The sequence below is a fragment of the Pyrus communis genome, chromosome 13, assembly GCF_041283825.1.
Source record: "Pyrus communis isolate YQ-2024b chromosome 13, ASM4128382v1, whole genome shotgun sequence".
Taxonomy (NCBI): domain Eukaryota; kingdom Viridiplantae; phylum Streptophyta; class Magnoliopsida; order Rosales; family Rosaceae; genus Pyrus; species Pyrus communis.
In genome coordinates this window covers 11,775,778-11,788,205 of record NC_142577.1, presented here as the reverse complement: position 1 = coordinate 11,788,205, position 12,428 = coordinate 11,775,778, and the positions used below count along the sequence as shown (strand labels likewise).

The window sequence follows — 12,428 nt, the reverse complement described above, 5'->3', positions numbered from 1 at the left end:
ACTTGTTCCTACACCAAATGGATGTAAAAACTGCATTCTTGAATGGTGATTTGGATGAAGAAATTTTCATGAAGCAACCGGAAGGGTTCATTCGAGAAGGGAGAGAGAATTTGGTGTGTAAGCTCAAGAAATCCATTTATGGTTTGAAACAAGCCTCAAGACAATGGTACTTGAAATTTGATCAAGTTATACAAGATTATGGTTTCATGGACAACCCGTCCGATGAGTGCATATATCTAAAATTCAGTGGGAGGCATTTTGTAATCTTGGTCCTTTATGTAGATGACATTTTGCTAGCTAGCACAAATCTTACCCTACTCCATGAGACAAAGCTTTTCTTGTCTAATAGATTTGAGATGAAAGACATGGGAGAGGCATCTTACGTCTTGGGGATAGAAATTACCAGAGATAGGAAGAATAAAATACTTGGCTTATCTCAAAAGGCTTATGTTGAACGAGTTTTGAAAAGGTTCAAGATGCAGGATTGCAATGGTTATGACATTCCCATGGCAAAGGTAGATAAGTTAAGTAAATCCCAATGCCCTAAAACTGAAACTGAAAGGGCAGAGATGGCTAGAAGACCTTATGCTTCTCTTATTGGCAGCCTCATGTACGCACAAGTGTGCACTAGACCCGACATCGCTCAAGCAATTGGTGTTTTGTCTAGATATCAATCTAATCCAGGTTTTACTCATTGGATGGCTACAAAGAGAGTTACAAGGTATTGAAAAGGATTAAGACTTATAAACTTTGCTATAGAAGGACCAATAATCTTGAGTTGATTGGCTACTTGGATTTGGATTTTGCGGGGTGTGCAGATTCTCTCAAGTCTACTTCCAGCTACGTTTTCATGCTTGCTGGAGGAGCAGTGTCTTGGAAAAGTGCAAAACAAGGGGAAGTTGCAATGTCTACAATGCAGGCTGAATATGTAGCTTGCTATGAAGCTACTTCACAAGTTGTGTGGTTGAAGAACTTCATATCTAGCATGAATGTTGTCAAATCGATTGCTAGGCCCATTCAGTTATGGTGCGATAACAAAGCTGTTGTTTTCCATGCTCGAAACAACAAAAGGTCTAATGGAACTAGGCATTTGGATCTCAAGTATAAGATGATTCGCAAGGAAGTCATGAAGCAGCAAGTTAAAATTGATTACATTGATACTAAGTCAATGTTGGCGGATCCACTCAATAAAGCTCTTCCTTTTGCAGCGTTCTATGTGCATGTGAAAAACATGGGCTTAGTTTTCGATTTTGATGCACTGAATTAGTGGGAGATTCATGTTTTAGTTAGTTCCCTTGCATTGATTTTGGAGTTAAGTCACTAAGACTATTAGCTTTTGGTTGGTTCGTGAGTTTGGATTATAAAGTTTGAAGCATTTTCAGTTATTTTTATTATGATTTTGTTGTTTGTTTTATATCTCTATGTGGCTGTTTGAATGAAGTTATCAAGTAAAAAGTAAAGTTAATGCTTCACAAGCATTTACAAGATGATATGAAGAATATTTTCAGATACTGTTTTCATTAAAGATAGAAAACTAAGGTATTCTTATTCAGTTACACTAGTCATCATGTTAGCACTGACTGGGTTTTTGGAGAGTTCATTTGAAGCATTAAGCAGACTTACATGGTCTGATCAAGGAGGACCTTAGAAATTAAAATACCAATATATTACATCAAGTCTAATATTTATATTTTGATTTTCTCACTTATTGATGCTTCATGTGATTAACCATACTCACATATGTGATTATGAAGACTATGGACGTTACCCTTGTCCAATAGACTTGTTAGTTCTATGTGATTGTGCTAATTGACAGAAGCTATAAGGAACTTTGAGTTTAAGTGATTTCCATGGCCACTAAAGTAATCCTGATTTGGTTTCTCTTAAGTTAAGTTTCATACAATGCTTGTTTCGACCAAGTGGGAGAATGTTGGAGTAAAATTCGGTTCTCATAAGATTTTGTGGTCTCACAATCATTGTACGTTACTTGGGGATCAAGTTAGGATTAGGGAATTAACTTGAACTTTACCTGTTGCAAAAAGGAATGTAATATTAAGTTGTTATTCTTGCTAAAGGGGTTCCTAATCCTAATTGGTTAAGGAGATATAGACATATTCAGTTACGTATTAGGTCTCAATGATGGGCTAAGCCTATTAGGTTAAAATGCCTATATAAGTGAAGGTCCCTGCCTTTGCTGAGTTACACAATATTCACAAACTCCCCATACGGTTTGATTGCTAAGGATCAATATAACGTAGAAGACTCTTTGCGCACCAAGTTCTCATCCATGGCATCTTCAGGTTAGTTACTCTCTTGTGTTTTAATCTATATAGGCTATTAAAGATTTACAGCTTATTAAATGAATATTTCCAAGATTTATCTAAACTCATCGGTTATCTCTGTTGTTAATCTGTTTTATGCCTCGTGTTTGGGAACAGTATCAACTGTTTGTAATTAAACATTAGCTTGAGTTGGAAAATTTGATGAATTAACTTTGAAGAGAATGTATCATTAAAATCGTCGCGTCATCTCACTTGTTATACAACTTGCTACGCAACTGAGGATTCTCATCTTGCTGGTAATTTGAATGAATTAATATTTGTTTTCCTACGTAAGCATTCTCACTTGTAGATATGAGCACCTTCCTTGGTCATTTAAGTAATAAATTTACTCTCCCCATTTCATTTCACAGCGATCGCAGTGAATGCCAAGCTTTTATATGCCATCGTTGAAGTACAGCCACTCTCAGAAGATTTTTTATCTGATGGAAATCAGAAGGGAAGGCCTAGAAATCTTTTGAAGGAAGAAATATAAGCCCTTCCTTATTGTTGCTTCAGATCTTGTGCCAGTGTTAGAAGCAAAATGGGTGTGAAGCACTTGTTAAGAAAAGGGTGTCGGGTCAGATCTTGAAAATTGCAGGTTACGGATTTAAAAAGATACCTATTGAGAAGATGTATTTATTTAACATAATTACCTCACTTTTTCAATCACAGATGAAACTGAAAACTATTGACTGAGGTGTGATTTCTACTTTTCGTTTCAGATATGTTCATCCAGTTTTGAATAAGGGATGCCCAGTTGTCATTGGAGGAGATCATATTACAAAGGAATCAGGAACAGGACTGGTCCATACAGCTCCTGGACATGGTCTGGAGGATTATGCCTCTGGCCATAAGTACCAACTACCCATGCTTTCTCCTGTAAATGATGATGGAAAGTTCACTGAAGAAGCTGGAAAGTTTTGTGGGCTTGATGTACTTGCGGATGGTAATATTGCTGTTGTGAAATACTTGGATGAACATTTATCAATTATCATGGAAGAATCCTACCGTAAGTTTCTTTCTTTCCCTTTAGCGGATAATAAGGGAACTTTTTTATTATTTTTTTCATTCGGGTTATAGCAAGCTGAGTCAGTGACAAGCTCTTGCTGCTGTTATGCAGAACGTAAGTATCCATATGATTGAAGACCAAAAAAGCCCACAACATTTAGGGCAACTGAGCAATGGTTTGATTCAGTAGAAGGGTTTCGCGAGGCTGTTATGGATGCAATTGGTCATGTAATTGGCCATGCAATAGGTCTCGATTTACATTTTGTTCAGGCAGAAAACAGAATATGTGCATTGACTTCTAGCCGCTCTGATTGCTGTATATCACGGCAGGGAACATGGAGTGTTCTAATTCCAGTCTTTTATCCTGTGGAGTCAAAGGAAACTCTTGATGAATGAAGAGACTATTGAGCATATCAAGTGGAAGAGCCAGTTCGATACACACTTCCTCTTTCTGCCTACGTATTTCCAAATATTAGTGCCTAATTAAGATCTTATAGAAGTTGATATTTGCTTTAATTTTGAGCATCAGTTGGGGATATTTTCACTTTTGCAAATGCATGTTGTCTGTCTGTGACTCTGCAAACACAGGTGTGTATTTGTGTGCTTTTAGTACATATATGAAGATAGCTAGATAGTTCAATCAATCAATATCCATATATACAAAGACTGCTCTACTGATTAGCCCAATTTTAATTATTTTAAAGATGAATGGTGTATTCAATAGATTAAATTTTGATTCCTTCAGTCATCTATTTTTGCAGCGATAATATCCGAAAAGGGTAGTGACGCGTGGTGGTACATGAAGGTGAAGGATCTTCTCCCTGATAAATATCATGATAAGGCATCTGAATATGAAAAGGGGACTGATACAGTGGATGTGTGGTTTGATTCAGGTATTAATACAGTTATTGTTTAACCTTTTCAGCTCTACCTTGTGCTGCTATACAAGAATATTCTCTATTTACTTGCTAATAACAAGAAGATAGCAACCAATCTAAGTCTGGTTTGCATTCTCATTGTGCTACTTTTAGTCAGCTAGGATGCAATACTCAAAAGTGCAAGGGTATGTAATTTAAATAGTTTCAGCAATGCCAGTATATACTTGTTTATGTCCAGATGTTCATTCTTCTGCGTGGATTTAAGCCACGGAGGCTGATTTCATTTTACAGACAGGTATTTGTTTAAAAGAGTGACACGACATGAAACTCTTAATTTTCGTTGGTACAGGAAAGGCTCCATATTCCAGTGTCATAACACATGGATTTGTATTGGATGAGAAAGGTTTGAACCAAAAGGTAAGTAATTGATGTAAAGTAAATTTAAACGTACTGAATTATCACCTGAATCAATCTTCAACAGTATCTGGATGCTGCAGTCTTGTTTTTTTTTTTTTTAATGCTTCTTTTTGTAAGTTTATGCTGCAAGTGACAATGCTGTTTTAGGCAGTTTTATCTCTTGGAGCAAAGAGTGCTATGAAAACTATCACTTCTTTAAGATATTTCAGGTGAACATTTTCTTAAGCCTGTCGATTTCCCCAATGTGGTGGAATATTTAAATCGATGATTTTTCTCTGAAAAAAAATCAGGTGTAATTATGACTTTGAGGTTGAAATAACACCTTATAATTGGTGACAATTATCTATCGAATAAATCATAGTGTTTGAATACATGACGATCATCGATTGCACCTGTGATATCACTAAGACAATTATTTATCGAAAGAATTGTATAATGTTTGAATACATAACGATCATCTATGTCACCTATGATATCACTAAGACAATTATCTATTGAATGAATCGTATAGTGTTTCTATCCTCGAGACTTGGTAAGGGAGAATTCTGGAAGGAAGGAAGGTAAGAACGGGGTTGAATGCAATGCACTCACGCTCATGAGAGAGGCCTTTTTTTAATCACGGGCGCTATGTGCCCCTAAAGATGTGTTGCATTAGTTATTTAACATTGTTATCCATTTGGTATAGGCATTAATAGTGACACTATACTTTTAGGTTACATACAAACTCACTAAACTTGGTTGGTTGCTCCACGTTTAATGAAACTTGCATTTTTATTGAGAAAAAACACGTTGTCTTCTTCTTTTAACCAATCCAATATCAAATAAAATTGTCTCACTCTCTCTAGTGTTTTCTAACAACCCACACAAACAATTAGCATGGAGATCACAATTAGCTACCAAGCTAAACAGCCAAATTCCAGTACGATAAACTATTATTATCAGACGTACACAGTTCCACCATGATCATGGAAAAGACTTAGGCTCGTTCATATGTTGTCTTGGGTATAAAATTAACAAATAAATAAGATGAAAGGACCTACTATCGAGTCTCATTCTTTTCTTGATCCTCCCAAATTTGTATGCCAAACCATCGAAAAGTACATTTCAACGGGTCAATAATCTATGCTATGGATAATCGTGTTTGTTAATCATATGAACTCAATCCCCTTCTTGGTTTCCGAACGTGAATGTTGAATGCACGCACTCTTTTTATTTTATATGCAAATAAAATTTAACCTTTTCTTAATCCTCCTAAATTTGTATTTTCATGGAATAATTGGAGAAGTCAAAATAACTTGTCTTTGAACTAAGATATTTTAAGCCTCCCAAATTGAAAAGAGAAAAGCACATAAATAAAGTGAAGCTAAACATTTTGTTCTTGATCAATATCTTACATAGCAAAGGCCACTAAAAAGTAGAAGTTTATGTCTAAATGATAGCAAACAAAACAACGCTTTAAATTGCCATCAAATTAAATTTAAGAAAAAAGAATAAAAAATGGCTTGGTTTATTAACACTCCACATATTGTTGAATACACCCCATATACTTAATACACCTAACACTTGTTTTTTTAATTAAAATTTATCTTAATACACCTCACATACTTTACTATAATACCCTCACACCCCACACTTTCAAAATACACACCACATTTTTTACATACATCCCACATTTCTATATACATCCTACATTTTCTACATACATTCCACACTTTTCTACATAAACTCCACACTTTTCACGTCTTAGGTGCAAATACATATTCTATTTTTTACTTCTGTATAATCACAAAACAATGAAACCAGTTTTAAAAGGTAGAATTTATGTAGAAAATTGACCAAAATGCTTCCATGATTCATTGGATAGAAGAATTTGAGCCCTCGAAAGTTTAAAGCCAATCGAAACTCCTTAACCTGCATAAGCATCTGAGTAGATGCTTTAAGGGTGAGAGTCGATTTCATGCCGATCATCCGTCCATATTATCCCGCCTGGCTTCCACTGTGAGTGGGGGCACAATCACAAACACAATGGCATGCAGGCTGAAGCACATAACAATAAGATAATTATAAAATAACATAATTAGGCCTCTCAATCTTGAGCCACAACCCCAGCAAGCAGTAACAGATAGGGGTGAGAGTTATCCATGAATTGACCTTACTTTTTTCAAAGACATCAATTTATAGGCATGCCGATGAAGTCGCTAAAATAATAAGAAAAATATGAAACCTTCACATCATGTGAAGCTTCCGAAACGTCGATTTCATGTTTCGTTAAAAATAATTTTTTTTAATCAATGTGTTTGTAGTTTTATTGATTATGGTTTGTTCTGCAATGGAGAGGGAGAGTGATTTTAAGAGTTGAAGAAAATAAATAATCTTGGGATATATGTAAAAAATGATTTGGGGTGTATTTAATTTTTTTTTAAAAAACCTTATGAGTAGCTTTTTCTGGAAGAATACATTAGTGACGTTTTGACTGGAAGAGTACATTTCCCCAACACTCGTTAGAAAAAACATGCCACAGGTCATCAGTAGGTCCAAATTTAAAATTTTATGGAAAAAACCCTTCTACTGCTGATATATATATGTATAAGTAGGATCGAACACACATATTTATTCCTTCATTATTCGGTACAATTGCCAATTGCGTAGGGCAGTTTTAATTAAATTCTAATTACATTTTGGTACGTACAGAAACTCACAATGCCTAGGTTCTCGACATACATCTTTGATCTTCATCCCAACCCTCTCCGTCTTGGAGGCTCAGTAATTTGCATAGCCTAGTCACCTTGGACCTCATTCTACGACCTCGTCAAAGAAGAAGTCGTCGTATCCCATCGAGAAGGGTTGGGAGTAAATAGAATTTTGGTTAGAGTGAAATTAAACTTTTTGCCATCAGCATATTAAAACCCTATAAAATATGCAAATATTTTTATCAAAATAATATACAGTGTAAATTAACACAATAATATGAACCCTTGATAATGATAACCTGTTCTTTGATTCGTGTGAGTAAATACAAACTAAAATTTACTTAAGAGAGATGATGAATGCAAACTCATATAAACTCAAACTTACACTGAATCAATCTGCATAACAAATAGTACAAAATAAAATAAAAACAAATAGTAAAAAAAAAAAAAAAAAAAAAAAAACCCAAAAAAATCAGTCAAGGCTTAGAACTCTGCTTCTTGTCCGATGGTTGCAATCAGCACACATAGAATAGTCTGGAGCCTATAACAAAAAGAAGGAGAGGGAATGAAAAAAACTGAAAAAAGCACGAAGCTTTTACTATAAAATAGAATTTGAGATATGAGATTTTACCCAAGATGGATATGAATGGTTGACAAAAGACTTTTACGTCAAGAATCTTCCCAAATTAATCCAAATAGTATAGCACGGTCTCGTGCTTCCAAAGTGCCTGAAACTGAAACTCTAATACTGATTGGAATGAAATTCATGTGAGTTTCATGTGAATACGTGGGAGATTGGAAATCGAAAATAGCAGTTTAAAACTGAGTGTTATTGCTTCTCCATGTAACTGCAAAGAATGTGCTGTTAATGCTGAAAATGTGGAAGAGATTATGTCCTTCTTTTCCTTTTGAAATTCCAATGGAGATAGGCGCTTTGGTAGAAAGAAAGGATGTAGTTCATTATTTATGTGATGGGTAATCCAAGGGTCTCAATTAATTTCAAAGTGTTGATGCCTTGCATTTGATGGTTGTAAATTCTCATTTATGATATGTGCAGATATATTGTCCGCATCTAAACACCTCTCAATGTTTTAATTTTTGTATGACAATTTTAACCCTATTATATTTGTGTATTACCATTTAACCGTATTATATTAGGATAGTCCTATAAGTATTATTATTATTTTGAAATGAGGGTATTTTGAATGTTTTATCTTTTTATTTTTCTCACTTTATCTGTACTAATTAATAAAACCTTCATTGCCAACCAAAAGAGGGTGAAAAGACAAATTAGTCTTCTATCACACAAAAAAAATGATGGGCAACAATGTAATTTCATAGGTGTATATTGAAGACTAATTTGTGTGATAGAAGACTAATTTCTCACATTATTGCCCATCATTTTTTTGTGTGATAGAAGACTAATTTGTCTTTTCACCTTCTTTTGGTTGCTAAAGAGGGTTTCATTAATTAGTAGTATACAGATGTATATTGAAAACCAAATGGTTACCAAATAGGCCTCAAGTTTCAAACAATAAAGATTGAAATAAAAACCTAAAACCATTTAGTTACTAAGCGGACGCTAAATTTCTGTGAAATGTGGTAAATAATACAGAGAAACCATGGTAGTCGATGACTTTCTGTTAAAGCTACTTTAGGCATTCATTGGAGTATTGGATTCTTGAATGCATGTTTGATAAATCAATTTGGATGTGAATAGTTTTGTTTCCCTCTCTATCTGTTTGTTATGTGATTTGGATCGAGATCATTGCAACTGCATATATAATAACTTTGTTTATCGGCGATGAACAGGAGTTTGTTGAAATCTAGTTTCCTTGTAACTGCAATCAGACCCCCAGTGGTGCCACCCAACTAAAGCAGGTTAGTTTGTTTCAAGTTTTCCTTGCACCTAATGTGGGTTTATCCTTTTATATGCTCTCTCTCTCTCTCTCTCTCTCTCTCTAGCACTCTTCTTCATTCCTATTAATGCATCATGGGTTACCCTTGATCAAAGCACATAGAAGACACATGTTAATGACTCGAGCCTGAAAGCTCTAACATTAATCTCCTACTTGGGCAAACATCATTAACTGAATGCACCAATTGGGTTCACCTTTGAATGCATTTTCATAGAAGAAGGCTCAGTTTTTGCCTCAAAGCTATGAAGTAATTGTTTGATATTTTTTACTTTAACCAACTAGTACTACTCCGTTGTAATATTTTATTTATTTATTTATACGTGAGATGTCTAAAGTTCGACTCACATAAATAGCGAATACGTATTATATTTGTGTTGAGTTTGATACATACTGAATGGCTAGCCCGTTGGGATGGATATCGTTGCATAAAAAATAAAAAATAAACATTTCCGTTTTCTAATTGACCAAAAGAATAATCTCCTAATTTTTCTTTTGAAGAAGAATAATCTCCTAATTTAGAAATTAAGACAAATTAATTAAATAATCATGAAATTGGATTGATCAATGCTTGAGCTAAATGGGCCAGCGGGTGGTCATTTGCATCTGGGTGAGGCCGGCCTGTTAAATTCGCTTCCGGCCCATAACCACCGTCTTCCCCATGAAACTGTGAGCTTTCCCCATCGGAGTCTCACCGTCATCTCTCGCAACTTCACAGAATCACAGCAAAGCAAAACGTCGCAACCCGAGACCCTGGATCCGATCCGACCTTGATCCGATACCACCATGTCCTGCTTAGCCCTCTCTCTTCAACCCGCCAATGGATCCGACATCCTGCTCCAAACCCGAGAATGGTTCCCTCCTGCCCGGGCCCTCGTCGCCGTCTCCTCCTTCCGCCAGACCCGCCTAGCTTTCGCCGCCGCCAAACAGCAACAACTCCACACCACCAAAGACAATTCCCACAGCCACTCTGACTCTTCCTCCGATACCACTGCCGACTCCGTCGCCTCTCTCGGCGACGACCCACTAGCCGCCTCAAGCGGCCAGCTCATCGTGGGTGTCGAATCTCGGTACCGGGTCGTCTACCGCCTCGTCAACTCCATCTACGTCCTCGGCGTCACGACCGCCGATCACGACAACTCGATCAACGTCTTCGAGTGCATCCACATCGTCAACCAGGCCGTCAGCGTCATAGTCACCGCTTGCCGCGGCGTCGATGTTACTCCGGAGAAGCTGAGTCGGAAGTACGCCGAGATCTACATGGCTCTCGACATTGTTCTGAGAGGTGTCAGCAATATTCGATTGGCGGCGATGCTTTCGTCGATGCACGGCGACGGCATTGCCAAGATGGTGCACTCGGCGTTGGACACTGAGAACAAGATCCGTGGGGCGGAGAATTGGAGAGCCGTTGAGGCGCTTTCCGTCGAACACGAGGCGGGCATTGTGGCGTTCAACAATTTAGGGTTTGAATTGCCGCCGGAGACGATCGTTGCTGGGGATGAGGTGGCGGCTAGCTTGGCGCCGGTGGTGCAGAGTGAGGAGAAGGATCAGAATTTAGAGAATGAGGAAGAGAGCCAAGCTGAGAAGGACCCATTTGCGGCAAGCGAGAAGATTAATCAGCCTGAAGAGCTGGTGAGTGGGTTTAAGAAGAACAAGGATCCTTCCGCCACGGACTTAACAACAGCGCTGGCGACACTTGAAGTGACTACATTGCCCCCCGCGGAGGCGACCCAGAGTACCCATATTGCGGTGGAAGGGTTTGAAGGGGAGTATGGTGGGATTGAGTTTGGGAATGACCAAGCTTCTTTGGGTGAGACTTTTGAAGGGTTTAGTGATGCTTGGGGAGGCGGGTTGGATGCTTCTGAGTTTGTTGGATCAAAGAAGGTTGCGAAGAAAGAAGGGCTGGGCGGGCTTGAATTGTTGCAGACCGGGCCTGATGCTCCAAAAACTGCTGGTGCCACTGCAGGTGGTGCAGCAGCAGGTACTCCCCTTGATACCCTTGTAAAAAGCGAAATGAAGGGTCCTGAGATGCACATTGTGGAAGAGATCAGTGCTGAGTTTAGAGAGTCATTGCTTGCTAGAGTAGGATTAGTGGGTGTTGTTTATTTGAGAACTTTGCCTACCAAAACTAGTGCTGATAAAGAAACCGAATTTTCTTTCCGGGTTGAGGGAACCAGCCCGGTTAAGAGGTTTATTATGCAGAATTCTCGAGTTAGTAGTCTAGGGAACGGATTGTTTCATGTGAGGACTGCAGCCTCTGATGATCCTTTACCCATTTTGAAGTATAGTCTGCTGCCTAGGTTGACACCACTGCCCTTGAGGGTTCGTCTTGTGCAACGCCATACAGGAAGCTTACTTTCTGTGATGATACAGTATGTGTCAAACCCTGAGTTGCCAGCGCCTTTGACTGATGTGACATTTGTTTTAAAGCTCCCACTTGATCCTACATTGTTGAAGGTATCACCAAAAGCTATATTAAGTAGGTCTGACAAAGAACTGAAATGGCATATCCCCGAGATTCCGTTGAATGGATCTCCTGGTCGGTTGAGGGCAAGGATGCCTGTGGATTCTAATGAAGGAGATGGCAGTGAGGAGATTGAAGTTGTTGCTTATGTGAAGTTTTCTTGGCAAGGTACTAAATCATTGTCTGGAATTTGTTTGCGGCCAGCTTCTGAGGGTAATACAGACTTTTATGAGGTTAATCACAGGTACGAGAATGGGTTATATATGTGCAATTGATACATGATGAAATCACTGTTGCATTGTAGAGCAGAGGGTTGTGTCTCCTTTTTTGTTGTTTATTTTGAGAGGTTTCTGTTGATTGTATCTTGTTGTGGCATTCTTTGATTATGAGCTTGTTTCTTAGTTATCGGTCATTTGAAAGCTTTATGTCTTTGTGTATTGTGTGAATGGATATACAAGTTTCTCTTTACATGCTATCTTCCGTCCCTTGGTTTATTAATCTTACTATCACATGAACGTGTAGGTTTTGTAATTCACTGATAAAACAAACTTTTATAATAAATACAGAACACAATATAGTGAACCTTATGCTCTAATCGAGATTTTCTGACTAAGGGGTCATTGGTAATAAAACAAACTGTGTTCAACAGAAATAAAACATTATAATGAAACTTATACTTTAACTGAGATATTCTGACTAAAGGAGCATTAGGACTCAATCTATTGAAATTTAGA

General features: G+C 37.6%; 1 protein-coding gene across 1 annotated transcript; it reads left to right on the top strand.

Annotated features, from left to right (window-relative positions):
* The first annotated feature begins 9,900 nt into the window (after positions 1-9,900).
* Positions 9,901-12,169, top strand: LOC137736582 (muniscin carboxy-terminal mu-like domain protein). The gene has a single exon (XM_068475827.2). The coding sequence runs from the start codon at positions 10,017-10,019 to the stop codon at positions 11,967-11,969; it is 1,953 nt and encodes a 650-aa protein (XP_068331928.2). The 5' UTR covers positions 9,901-10,016; the 3' UTR covers positions 11,970-12,169.
* Positions 12,170-12,428: the final 259 nt, after the last annotated feature.

Bases quoted from the DNA above. Each gene is read 5' to 3' on its own strand.
- LOC137736582 (XM_068475827.2), top strand. From the start codon at position 10,017: ATGTCCTGCTTAGCCCTCTCTCTTCAACCCGCCAATGGATCCGACATC.